Genomic DNA, 13047 nt, shown 5'->3' with positions numbered 1-13047 from the left:
GAGAGAGATTTACATGGTTATAAAAACGTCACGTGAGCCTACACGAAACACAGCCCTTATTTTAAGTGTTTCTAAAATCCCCCATGGGAAAAATGAATGGTGGAAAAACGATTGGAATCTCCCTGTTTGACCACTAGGTTTTATGGGTATTATGACACCTCCACCGTGGGGCTCTATTGAGGGCAATCCACCATTTTAATGTCGTAAACTGGGTGGGATTTCCAATTGAATTGGCTGATTCCCTCCAAAACGTAAGAAAACGTTTTGCTGCGAATGCGAGCGTTTGTTATGAGACAAATCCGGGTAGTTCCTCCCCGTTTGGTTCCTAATGAATTTAGCCCAGCAAGGCATCTGGGCGCTATTGGACCACGTGACTGGTTAGGACAGCCATCGTTTTACCTAATTCATGTCCAACCCAAAATGGGAAAGGGGTGCGCGGACTGCAGAGGATAAAACGAACAGCAATGGTATCATTTAGGAGTTTTGTTTCAATCTCAAAACCTCGTTTTTCAAATCCTCTGCAGGTTCTATTGGTTGAAAGAAAAAAAAAGTAACCAAGCAAAGGTGAGTTTTATGTAGTTCGTTTTTTTTTTTTTAGGTTTTGTTTTCGGTTTTACTTATGCTATGTTTTCATGTCTAGATCGCTAATTGACATTCAATGTTTTTAGTCGCAAACAACAAAACATGTCATGAGAGCAGTTGATAACTTAACAAGTATCAAATGCCATGAAGTCAATTGTATACATTTATTTTCAACAATGAATCTACTCTTTTGTTTTTGGACACACTTCCTCTGTTAGAACTACAAAGTCCCTGTGAAGTACCTTCACCTTGCTTGGTGTTAGAGAGACGTTCTTGCATGGAACTCAAGTGGCGCAGTGTCAAAGTTTACTTCCAGTTTTGAGTGAATGTTACGGAATAACTACTAGCTAGGAGCAGACGGACATCACCAGAATCTCACTAGACGTTCATTATTCTCAAATCAGGACAGCGTTCTGCCGGTGTGAGATATGGCTTGGAAAACGTATCTCAATCCTGGGATGGCAGTATACTCTAATGATTCCAAATGACAAATTGAGGAGATTGAAATACTGCTAGTTTTGTCCTCTACATACTAGGTTAGCTAATGGTATAACAGCCCATTGAATTCCATGAAAATGTGACGCTTAGTGTTGAGGTGAGAAGCTACCGGAAGTGTTGTCGAATCCCAATGGGCTGCAATAACATTAGATAGCATACTGACAAACTATCTAGTCATTTGAAAACTAGAACTATTTTAAATCTTCTCGATTTGCTAGTTGGGTTAATGGGATAATTAGGATTACACTGCCATCTCCAATCCCTGGATTTAGGTACTTTTTCAGAGCCATATCTCTCGCCGGCTCAGAGCTCAGTGATTTATCCTTGTTCCAACTACAGAATGTGATGAACATCCAGTCGGATTTTGGCTACTGCCTCGCTAAGAATTTAACTCGTGTTTGAATGTAATGAACTTCGATTTGTAAAACGTAATCTCTTTTTTTTAAATCATAGTTATAAACCACACTGTAAAACACAATTTACAGGCAGCTAAGATTACTGGCTGCTGGAGATTACTGTAATAATTAGTACAGTATGTTACCAGGAATTCCAAAGAAACGTTGGTTTAACAGTACATTACTGTAAAGTTTACGGTATTGTTCTGTTAAATCAAAGTTTCTTTAGAATTTATGGTAGCAAACTGATATATATATTTTTTTACAGAAAATTACAATTTTAAACAGTGCATGTTTCCAAGTAAAGTTCTGCTGTACAAAATTAAAAAGCAACAATTTTATAAATGTTGACAATTTGTTTGTTTGACAGTGGCATCTATTTGTTTTGGTAATTTTAACTATGCAATGAATCGAAGTGGAAAAAATTGATTGTAATTGTTGAAAGAATAACCACCATTTTGAGTTAACTTTGCAGTCATGCATTGCTATGTTGTGTGGTCCTCCCACTGTGAACGTGAAAAAGCATGCACGGTTTAGGCTACAGGGTGGTGAAAGTGCACAGTGATGTGCTTGATGCTCTTTTCCAATAAAGTCAAGGGTCTTCGTTTGTATGCTAGTGACATGATTGGTGCTTAGCTGCCAATTAACACAAAATATTCTTGCTCTAATCCATCTCATCATGACAGGTAGACTGGACAGGTAGACTGGACAGGTAGACTGGACAGGTAGACTGGACTGGACAGGTAACTTTATCAGCAAACTATTGTCTAGAGAGCATGCGTGAACCAGTTTGGGCAAGTTGTACTTTTATTGCCACAGTTGGTGTGACAGAACTATTGATAGATTGGAAAATGCAATGGAAAGGCATGCAACTCATGGTTTTATTTTATTTTAAATTTGGGACATAGCTTAAGCGCAAAAGTATTTTGGTGTACAGTATGTCATCAGTCTTTTACCTGCCACAAAGCAATTCTGGTGTGGAAATGCGCCTATTTTTTTCCCCCCATGTTATTTTATAATATTAATATAAAAATCTGTAGCAAAGATATTGCTCCACGTTGAATAAAGCTTTCTACACCCATGTATCTATCTATCTATATCTGGGACTTCCCCAGCAGGTTCAACCTGCTTATTGGCGTTGGCTTCTTTCATTTTACTCTTTGTACTCTTTAATAGCAACCCAGGATTCAGAAACTGGATGAAGGGAGCGTAGAAGTGCGGTGACATCTACATAGTTAGTGTTTTGGCCTAAATGTGGACTCGGTCAACGCGAGAGACTAGTGTTCCTTTGGCTCAGCTAAATCCTTTAGTCCCATCCACATCTCAATCGGCTCCTTACTAACCCAGGGGTCCAGAAACCCCAACAAGCCCAGCTGCAGGATTATTACACCAAGGCACTCAGCCTCCACCTCCCCTCACATTTATTTATGGATGAATAGGGACCGGTATGAACACGTTGAATAGACAATCAAATTGGTCATTTTCAACATCCGTCCTTATTCAACTTAAGACTAAAAATGAAGGAATTTACTAAAGTTTCTGCTTTTTGAGGACCACCATCGAAGGGTAGTACAAAACCAACTGTCACTAATCCTCATTTAAAATGTGTGTTCTATAATGAAAAAATATATATATTTTAGTTCAGTGTAGTTCTACTTTAATCCCACGAATTAAGCGTTTTGGTTTGAAATTCAGTACTTCAGCACAGCGGTGTTGGTTCATTCTGAGGAAGAAGAATGAATGGTTAAGTTTGCATCCCAAATTTCCTATATCGTGCACTACTTTTTATAGGGCTCTGGTCAAAAGTAGTGCACTACATAGGGGGGAGGGAAGGGGGGGTGACATTAAGTCTCCAGCACGGAGTCTGCAAATTTAACATGTTTCATACTCCCTGTCCTGAGGCCCTGAAGGCTGGACGGGCATTGAGGGACGTTTGATTAAACCAGGCTGTGATGATTGTAAACGCCTCTCTATTTAGTGCCCTACTTTTGACCAGGACTTGTTAGAGTGCTCTATTGGTCTCTATGTAAGGAAAAGGGTACCGTTTGAGCCATGTGGCCACCCGCTGCAGGGCTATTCTCCCTCTGTTTTGGCCATCCACTGAGGAGACATGACCCACTTAAAATAGTTGTTTACTTGCATTAGAAAAAGAGCCAAAACACTTCTCAATGAACTCTTGTCTACAATTAAATTAGTCTGGCCTTTCCCTTTTCAGCAGCAGCTTGCACAGTGCAGTTTCTGATGCTCCCTGGCCGGCTCCCTGGCTGTGTATTGATGGCAGCACAGTTCCCTGGCTGTGTGGTGATGGCAGCACAGTCCCCTGGCTGTGTGGTGATGGCAGCACAGTTCCCTGGCTGTGTGGTGATGGCAGCACAGTTCTCTGGCTGTGTGGTGATGGCAGCACAGTTCTCTGTGTGTAATTAGTTTCCTGTGTGTCTTCATGACCTCCTAGCAACATGGACAGAAATAGAATCAATCAAACCTGCCGAGGGGGAAATGACATCTGAGGTGTTCCAGTAAAGTGAATCATCAGGACTTCCTGTGAGATACTCTGAACTCACAGGCAAACAAACAAAACAAATGTTTGGTTGAAAAGAAATGGATTTGAGTTGGCAGTTATGGATGCGTTTGTGATCCAAGCTATGCCAACTGTTATTGCATATAATTACAGAATTTGAGTTAGTCAAGAAATTCTCCTATTCATTGTTTTTTTTTATTTTTTAAAGTAAGGGCTTATGTGAGTTACCTGTATCTGAACATGGTGTCCATCTAGTACTACACACTGCATTTCTCAAAGTGCAGTGCGTCAAGCTTTCACTTAAAACTTGGGGAAAAGTCTGTAAGGTTGTAGCGCTGTCCAGCAGTAGCCGGTCAGTGTAGCCAGACCAGTAGCCTTGTGTTATCCTGCCCTTGAAAACAACAATATTTTTAAGCCCAAAGTTATGATTGCTTTTCCTGTATAATAGTGAACAGCTAGCCCCGACCAGACGACTGTAAACGGCCGGCCCCGACCAGACGACTGTAAACGGCCGGCCCCGACCAGACGACTGTAAACGGCCGGCCCCGACCAGACGACTGTAAACGGCCGGCCCCGACCAGACGACTGTATAATAGGAAACGACTCGAGCTTTCTGCCCTCTATTCCCCATTTGTGGGCACAGTTTTTTAGTTTGTCTGAATATATTTAAGTTTACTGCAGAGATGGCAATCTAGGCCTTAGCAGCTGTCTTGCCCTCTGTCTGTTTACACTAGCAGGGCCTCAGTTGCAAATATTAAGGTTGTGTATTTCCCACTTGCTGTATATGAAACCACAAATATTAGTTGGTTTACACACCCAGTCTTCCCAAGTCTTGAAGGCTGTGTCAGTTGTTTTGTCATTTTCTGATCATTTAAGGACCTCAATTTAGCTGGGGCAAAAACAACATTTAAATCCGGTTCAGCTAATCAATTCTCTTTGCATCTCAAATTGCTGACCGTTGAGCTCAGTTGTACTTTTATGCACCATTATTGAGTTAGTTAGGCCTACTATGTCTTTCCAGGAGGGGAATTTCTTTCGGCAATGAGCTATGACGTTGCCCTCAACCTTTCTTCAAGCATTTCTTGGAATAATTGTCATGGAATTTTTTTTCTCTCCCAAAAAAAGATTCTGAAGACCTGATTTCATAAAGCCTTAATGTGTTCCGTGGACACCAGTATCCCCATGAGTTGATGACACCTGGTCCCGTATCCACTAAAGCTTCTCAGAGTAGGAGTGCAGATCTAGGATCTGACCACACAATCTTACTCATTATGAACTAAAAAGTCAAAACGGGATCCTAGAACAGTACTCCTCCGAGAAGCTTTTATGGATACGGGTCCTGATTTAGGATCCATTTTAGCCTTTTTGTTTTAATGATTATAATTATATGGATGAGGGGGGAGACCTGATCCTGGATCAGTAATCTTGCTTTGTAATTATGTCCCTGAAGTCGTTTCAAGGCTTGCTCTGATTTAAGCAGCATGAGCATTACGCAGGTGCACCTTGTGCTGGGGGTAATAAAAGACCACTAAAATGTGCAGTTTTTTTTCACACAACGCCTCGAATGTCTCAAGTTTTCAGGGAGCATGCTGACTAAAGGAATGTCCGGGCTCTTACCAACCGAGTCACACAGGACCATATTATAGTGATTAGGAAGCAGGGTACTGTGGTGTAATGATTAATGTTCTACCTCTCTTCTCCTTTCCCATCTCTTCGCAGGTGGGATTGAACCAGCAGCTGGCCTGCACCTGTTAACTGGCAACCAGTAGCAGGGACACCAATCCAGCCTCCTGATTGGCTGTGACAAACAGGCTGTGGAGAGGAGGGGGAAACTAACAATCAACTGATTTTGATTTGTTCTCCCCTTTTTATTTATTTTTTGAGGCCTCAGCAGGAGGCCTCAGCAGGAGGACTCAGCAGGAGGACTTGGGCTCTGTGTTCTAACTTCCCAGACGAGCATGGGGCAGAGCATCCCTGGAGGCATAAAGACTATTGACATGAGAGACCCGGCGTTCAGGCCTCTGAAGCTGGAGTTGGCAGCCCTGGACCACGCCAAGCCCTCCAGGCTGGATCTGCTGCTGGACATGCCCCCTGCTGGACAGGAGGTCCAGATGCAGCACTCGTGGAACAACAACGACCGATCGCTCAACATCTTCGTCAAGGACGACAACAAACTGGTCTTCCATCGGCACCCCGTGGCTCAGAGCACGGACGCCATCCGGGCCTGTATCGGCTACACCCGGGGGCTCCACGTCTGGGAGATCAGCTGGGCCATGAGACAGCGGGGAACGCACGCCATCGTCGGCGTGGCGACAGGAGACGCGCCGTTACATTCTGTAGGCTACACGACCCTGGTCGGTAATAACCACGAGTCCTGGGGCTGGGACCTGGGACGAAATAAACTGCACCACGATGGGAAGAACCAGCCCAGTAAGACATACCCAGCGTTCCTGGAGCCGGATGACACGTTTCTAGTCCCCGACTCGTTCCTGGTAGTGTTGGACATGGACGAGGGGACTCTGAGCTATATAGTGGACGGACAATACCTTGGGGTGGCTTTCAGAGGACTCAAGGGGAGGAAGCTGTACCCTGTCGTCAGTGCTGTGTGGGGGCACTGTGAAATACGAATCCGCTACATCAATGGATTGGATCGTAAGTATATTTTAAGGGGTTCAGGGTTGGCTTTTGTCTTTTTCTCTGAGACTAGGGCTGCACCTTTTTTGGACAAAGTATCTAATTACAAAATTCTTTGGCCAGATATTGCGATTTATGAATTAAGGACCTAATTTTAGAAATCTGTGCGATATGTAATCTTGTATTTCCTTTCCAGCTTGTTTATGATCTTCTAGAAACTGACTGTCACGTGCTGAATACAACCTGACCTGTGAAATGCTTACTTAAAAATAGATAGGTACCATTTTAAAATGATAATTTCCCCACCTTTTATTTAACCCAGTAGACCAGTTGAGAACAAGTTCTCATTTACAACTCTGACCTGGCCAAGATAAAACAAAGCAGTGCAACAAAAACAACAACACAGAGTTACACATGGAGTACACAAATGTACAGTCAATAACACAATAGAAAAGTATATGTATATGTGTGCAAATGTAGAAGATTAGGGAGGTAAAGGCAATAAATAGGCCACAGAGGCGAAATAATGTCTTTGGCTATGTGATAGAAATCACTGCCAGTGTCTACGGGATGTTTAATCAAAGGGGTGTTCCACTTAAAACGCATCGGAAATCAATGCCTTTTTAACATCGGTGGCTGAAGCGCGATTGGCCGACATGCCATGCAGAGTTAGAGAGCCCGCTTGTGATTGGCTCAACATCTTCTTGTGCATTTAGAAAGTGAATGAGTCTAGCGCATCTCATTGGAGGAGGTACCGTAGTCTAGTTTGTTGTTGTGTCTCAGGAAGGAGGAAATGGCAGCCTCTTGCTATATGGGTATTACACGTGTCATTATCACAACTTGGATCTTAATTGGATTATTCGTGCAGCCCTACCAGAGACATTGGTTTAGACTTCCTAAACGCCATAGACGTCATGTCTCACGGGCCTGTAGGGCGCTTTCAGCACAACACAACATTTTTGGAACCTTCAGATAGAAACCTGCTATGTAGATCAAACATGCCTCTCTGACATGCAGTAGGATAAGGAATAATGTTGGCTCAATTAATTTGATCTGTAACGTTAGGGCTATACTGCTCGTGTTCCTAGCTATCCCATGAACACTTCCTTCTAGGGATTAAAAAATAAATAAATGTAAATCCTTTTTCTCCCCAATTTCGTGGTATCCAATTGTTAGTAGTTCCTCTCTTGTCTCGTCGCTACAACTCCCATACTGACTCAGGAGAGGCGACGGTCGAGAGCCATGCGTCCTCCGAAACACAGCCCAACCAAGCCGCACTGCTTCTTAACACAGCGCGCTTCCAACCCGGAAGCCAGCCGCACCAATGTGTCGGAGGAAACACCGGTGACCTGGTCCTGTGCGATGAGACAAGGATGTCCCTACCGGCAAAACCCTCCCTAACCAGGATGACGCTGGGTCAATTGTGCGTCGACCCATGGTCCCCCCGGTTGCGGCCGGCTGCGACAGAGCCTGGGCTTGAACCCAGAGTCTCTGGTGGCATAGCTAGCGCTGCGATGCAGTGCCTTAGATCTCTGCACCACCCGGGAGGCCTCACCTAGGGAACTTTAGCAGCTCGGTCTGGTCTTTCATTGTACAGACATGACGTGATTCATAACTTCATAATAGACACAAAAAAATGTTTGTCCTGCGTCCCTAATGACTCCCTTATGTAGTGCACTACTTTTGATAGGGCTCTGGTCAAAAGTAGTGCACTATATAGGGTGTCATTTGTTTGGGCCGTACACACGCGTTTTATTGATGTAATGAACTTGAGCGTAACAGTACATTCAAAGGTTGGGCCATTATTACTGCACACCAAGGTTACAGCAGAGCACTGAGGCTTTCATGCCTGTTCCCAGATCAGTTTGTGCTCTCTTGCCATTTCCCATGGTTACTGTTTTTAATGTGTATATGTTGGTTTGTGTTGCCTTGCCAACACTGATCTGGGACCAGCCTAGAACAGACTACATTTAGGCTTGCCTGGTCCCAGATCAGTTTGTGCTCTCTCGCTTATTTATATTTGATCATTTTCGCACATTTTGTCTTGCTGGCCGTGACTATTTACAGAGGAGTTAACAAACAAACCCGGCACAAACAGATCTGGGATCAGGTTAGAGGCTTACAGACTACAGTTAGGCTAGCATGGTCCCAGATCTGTTTGTGCTGTTCTCTCAAACTGGAGCTTGCCAATTCAGCAAGACAGCCTGGTCCCAAATCTGTTTAGGCTAACAGAGCCATTGATCCTAACTATTATCCCAGACAGTTGGGCACTACGTGATAAGGTGCCACTGGCATCGTGATGACATCACTTGATCTCTCTGACCTATGTCCCAGAGAACAACAGTAGATGAATAACTGAACAAGCCTGTTGATCACGTTTTTTCTTCTTTTTCTTCTCTTCTACCATCTTGACTGTGCTGCCTCGTCTGTCTCGGGCTTGACTGTGCTGCCTCGTCTGTCTCGGGCTTGACTGTGCTGCCTCGTCTGTCTCGGGCTTGACTGTGCTGCCTCGTCTGTCTCGGGCTTGACTGTGCTGCCTCGTCTGTCTCGGGCTTGACTGTGCTGCCTCGTCTGTCTCGGGCTTGACTGTGCTGCCTCGTCTGTCTCGGGCTTGACTGTGCTGCCTCGTCTGTCTCGGGCTTTGGGTAGCATTGTCTGCAGTAAGGTGTCACGAGAATTAACCCTTTAAAATAATCACTGATCTGACATGAGTAGAAGGGTGTACTACTGGAAGCTTTTCATTGCATTGCTTTCACAATTATGTCATGTCAGAAGTGTGGAAGGAAGCATTTCAAGAGTATTCAAACAGTTTTCACCATGCAAATCTCTGGCTTCTAGTTTAGATGTCAACGCGTCTCTGGCTCCTAGTTTAGATGTCAACGCGTCTCTGGTTCCTAGATTCTCTCTAGTTTAGATGTCAACATGTCTCTGGCTCCTAGAGTCTCTCTAGTTTAGATGTCAACATGTCTCTGGCTCCTAGATTCTCTAGTTTAGATGTCAACATGTCTCTGGCTCCTAGATTCTCTAGTTTAGATGTCAACGCGTCTCTGGCTCCTAGATTCTCTCTAGTTTAGATGTCAACGCGTCTCTGGCTCCTAGTTTAGATGTCAACGCGTCTCTGGCTCCTAGAGTCTCTCTAGTTTAGATGTCAACATGTCTCTGGCTCCTAGATTAGATGTCAACGCGTCTCTGGCTCCTAGTTTAGATGTCAACGCGTCTCTGGCTCCTAGATTCTCTCTAGTTTAGATGTCAACGCGTCTCTGGCTCCTAGATTCTCTAGTTTAGATGTCAACATGTCTTTGGCTCCTAGATTCTCTCTAGTTTAGATGTCAACGTGTCTCTGGCTCCTAGAGTCTCTAGTTTAGATGTCAACGTGTCTCTGGCTCCTAGATTCTCTCTAGTTTAGATGTCAACATGTCTCTGGCTCCTAGTTTAGATGTCAACGTGTCTCTGGCTCCTAGATTCTCTCTAGTTTAGATGTCAACGCGTCTCTGGCTCCTAGATTCTCTCTAGTTTAGATGTCAACACGTCTCTGGCTCCTAGTTTAGATGTCAACGCGTCTCTGGCTCCTAGTTTAGATGTCAACGCGTCTCTGGCTCCTAGATTCTCTCTAGTTTAGATGTCAACGCGTCTCTGGCTCCTAGAGTCTCTCTAGTTTAGATGTCAACGCGTCTCTGGCTCCTAGTTTAGATGTCAACGCGTCTCTGGCTCCTAGTTTAGATGTCAACGCGTCTCTGGCTCCTAGTTTAGATGTCAACGCGTCTCTGGCTCCTAGTTTAGATGTCAACGCGTCTCTGGCTCCTAGTTTAGATGTCAACGCGTCTCTGGCTCCTAGTTTAGATGTCAACGCGTCTCTGGCTCCTAGTTTAGATGTCAACGCGTCTCTGGCTCCTAGTTTAGATGTCAACGCGTCTCTGGCTCCTAGATTCTCTCTAGTTTAGATGTCAATGCGTCTCTGGCTCCTAGATTCTCTAGTTTAGATGTCAACGCGTCTCTGGCTCCTAGATTCTCTCTAGTTTAGATGTCAACGCGTCTCTGGCTCCTAGATTCTCTAGTTTAGATGTCAACGCGTCTCTGGCTCCTAGATTCTCTAGTTTAGATGTCAACACGTCTCTGGCTCCTAGATTAGATGTCAACGTGTCTCTGGCTCCTAGATTCTCTCTAGTTTAGATGTCAACGCGTCTCTGGCTCCTAGATTCTCTCTAGTTTAGATGTCAAGCATCGTGTTTTGTTAAGTGTTGAAATGACTGCCGCTGGACTGGACTGACTGGTCCTCATGACTGCTCCTCTCGGGGTAATGTGGTTTCTAATGAGAATGTTTATCAAAACATGTTGTTGTACTGGAACGATTCACCCTGTGTACACTAGTAAATGTTCATCAACTTGTTGTACAGCAAGACAGTTCTGATTGGACATGTGTGGGGGACGGGGGGTGTTGATGTGCTCTCTCTCTCTGTCTGTCTCTGATATTTAAGGTAAACTAAATGTGAAAGTATTGCTGTACTCTAAATCTCTCTCTCTCTCTCTCCCCAGCTGAGCCTCTCCCTCTGCTGGAGCTGTGTCGGCGCTCTGTGAGGGTAGCTTTAGGCAGAGAACGACTGAGTGAGATCCATGGTCTGCCTCTACCGGCCTCTCTCAAGAATTACCTTCTCTACCAATGACCTCGGGACCCTCGGCACAACAGAACATGGCTCCGATCCGTCGGCTGTCCCTGCCGGCCTCCATAAAGAACTACCAAGGGGCTGCCCTGTGCCCTCATAATATACACTGAGTGTCACTGTCAGCCTCTGTCCATAGGGCTGTCCCTAATCAACTACTACCAATTACAACTCAAGGGACGGTCCTGTCCCCTCACTAGGGACTGCCTTGTCCCTTCACAACCCTCATCTTGTACACTGAGCACAGGCTCAGAACCACAGCCCACCTCTACTGGCCTCGATCAAGAACTACCAATGACCAAGGGAGGGTCTGGGACTCACTCACAACATCTCTCTCCCCCGACTGCCCCGTCTGTGCCCACCAATAGATACACAGAGCACGCCTCACCCTCGCTCACCGTCTTTGGGATTGTCCCCACTGAGGGTAAACTAACCAGTTCAACAACCCAACATAACTCCAGCTTCTGTGTTTCATCGCCATGAATAATCCTCCCAACCCAGCCCTCAGGGCTCATTTCTATTAATCACATTACACCACAGAGTGAGAAGAACACTGTTGTGTGATGCTTGGCGTGTTTAAGAAGCTATAGAGACAGTGGTTGGTGTTGGGGCAGTTTTTTTTGTAATATATTTTTTAAATAATCGGCGCATACAATGAACACCCGCCAAATGCGGGAAGATTTAGGTGTTGGCGGGTGGTCAATTTGCAGCGCTCCACAGTGCCAGCGTTACATTCACCAATAAAATAAATAGTCTGAAGAATTCTGCAATAGCTGTTTTCAAAGTATTTCTGTTTTGTTTCGTAGCTGCTAATTATACTAATCCTATATCCCACCTGGTGTAGCAACACCGCCTGGCAGGGGAGCTGAGCTCACATTCTATATCCCACCTGGTGTAGCAACACCGCCTGGCAGGGGAGCTGAGCTCACATTCTATATCCCACCTGGTGCAGCAACACCGCCTGGCAGGGGAGCTGAGCTCACATTCTATATCCCACCTGGTGTAGCAACACCGCCTGGCAGGGGAGCTGAGCTCACATTCTATATCCCACCTGGTGTAGCAACACCGCCTGGCAGGGGAGCTGAGCTCACATTCTATATCCCACCTGGTGTAGCAACACCGCCTGGCAGGGGAGCTGAGCTCACATTCTATATCCCACCTGGTGTAGCAACACCGCCTGGCAGGGGAGCTGAGCTCACATTCTATATCCCACCTGGTGTAGCAACACCGCCTGGCAGGGGAGCTGAGCAGGGGAGCTGAGCAGGGGAGCTGAGCTCACATTCTATATCCCACCTGGAGCAGCAACACAGTCTGGCAGGGGAGCTGAGCTCACATTCTATATCCCACCTGGTGTAGCAACACCGCCTGACAGGGGAGCTGAGCTCACATTCTATATCCCACCTGGTGTAGCAACACCGCCTGACAGGGGAGCTGAGCTCACATTCTATATCCCACCTGGAGCAGCAACACAGTCTGGCAGGGGAGCTGAGCTCACATTCTATATCCCACCTGGTGCAGCAACACCGCCTGACATGGGAGCTGAGCTCACATTCTATATCCCACCTGGTGTAGCAACACCGCCTGACAGGGGAGCTGAGCAGGGGAGCTGAGCTCACATTCTATATCCCACCTGGAGCAGCAACACCGCCTGGCAGGGGAGCTGAGCTCACATTCTATATCCCACCTGGAGCAGCAACACCGCCTGGCAGGGGAGCTGAGCGAAGTGCTGATAGATTCATGCTCATGAACGTTGGTCTAATTT

General features: G+C 45.5%; 1 protein-coding gene across 1 annotated transcript; it reads left to right on the top strand.

Annotated features, from left to right (window-relative positions):
* Positions 1 to 414: 414 nt before the first annotated feature.
* On the top strand, positions 415 to 12509 carry LOC139417416 (splA/ryanodine receptor domain and SOCS box containing 1). The gene is made up of 3 exons (XM_071166693.1): positions 415 to 564; positions 5713 to 6645; positions 11161 to 12509. The coding sequence occupies exons 2-3, from the start codon at positions 5952 to 5954 to the stop codon at positions 11286 to 11288; spliced, it is 822 nt and encodes a 273-aa protein (XP_071022794.1). The 5' UTR covers positions 415 to 564; positions 5713 to 5951; the 3' UTR covers positions 11289 to 12509.
* The last annotated feature ends 538 nt before the right edge of the window (positions 12510 to 13047 follow it).

This window comes from Oncorhynchus clarkii, chromosome 9 (assembly GCF_045791955.1).
Source record: "Oncorhynchus clarkii lewisi isolate Uvic-CL-2024 chromosome 9, UVic_Ocla_1.0, whole genome shotgun sequence".
NCBI lineage: Eukaryota > Metazoa > Chordata > Actinopteri > Salmoniformes > Salmonidae > Oncorhynchus > Oncorhynchus clarkii.
This window is presented reverse-complemented; position numbering and strand designations above follow the sequence as displayed.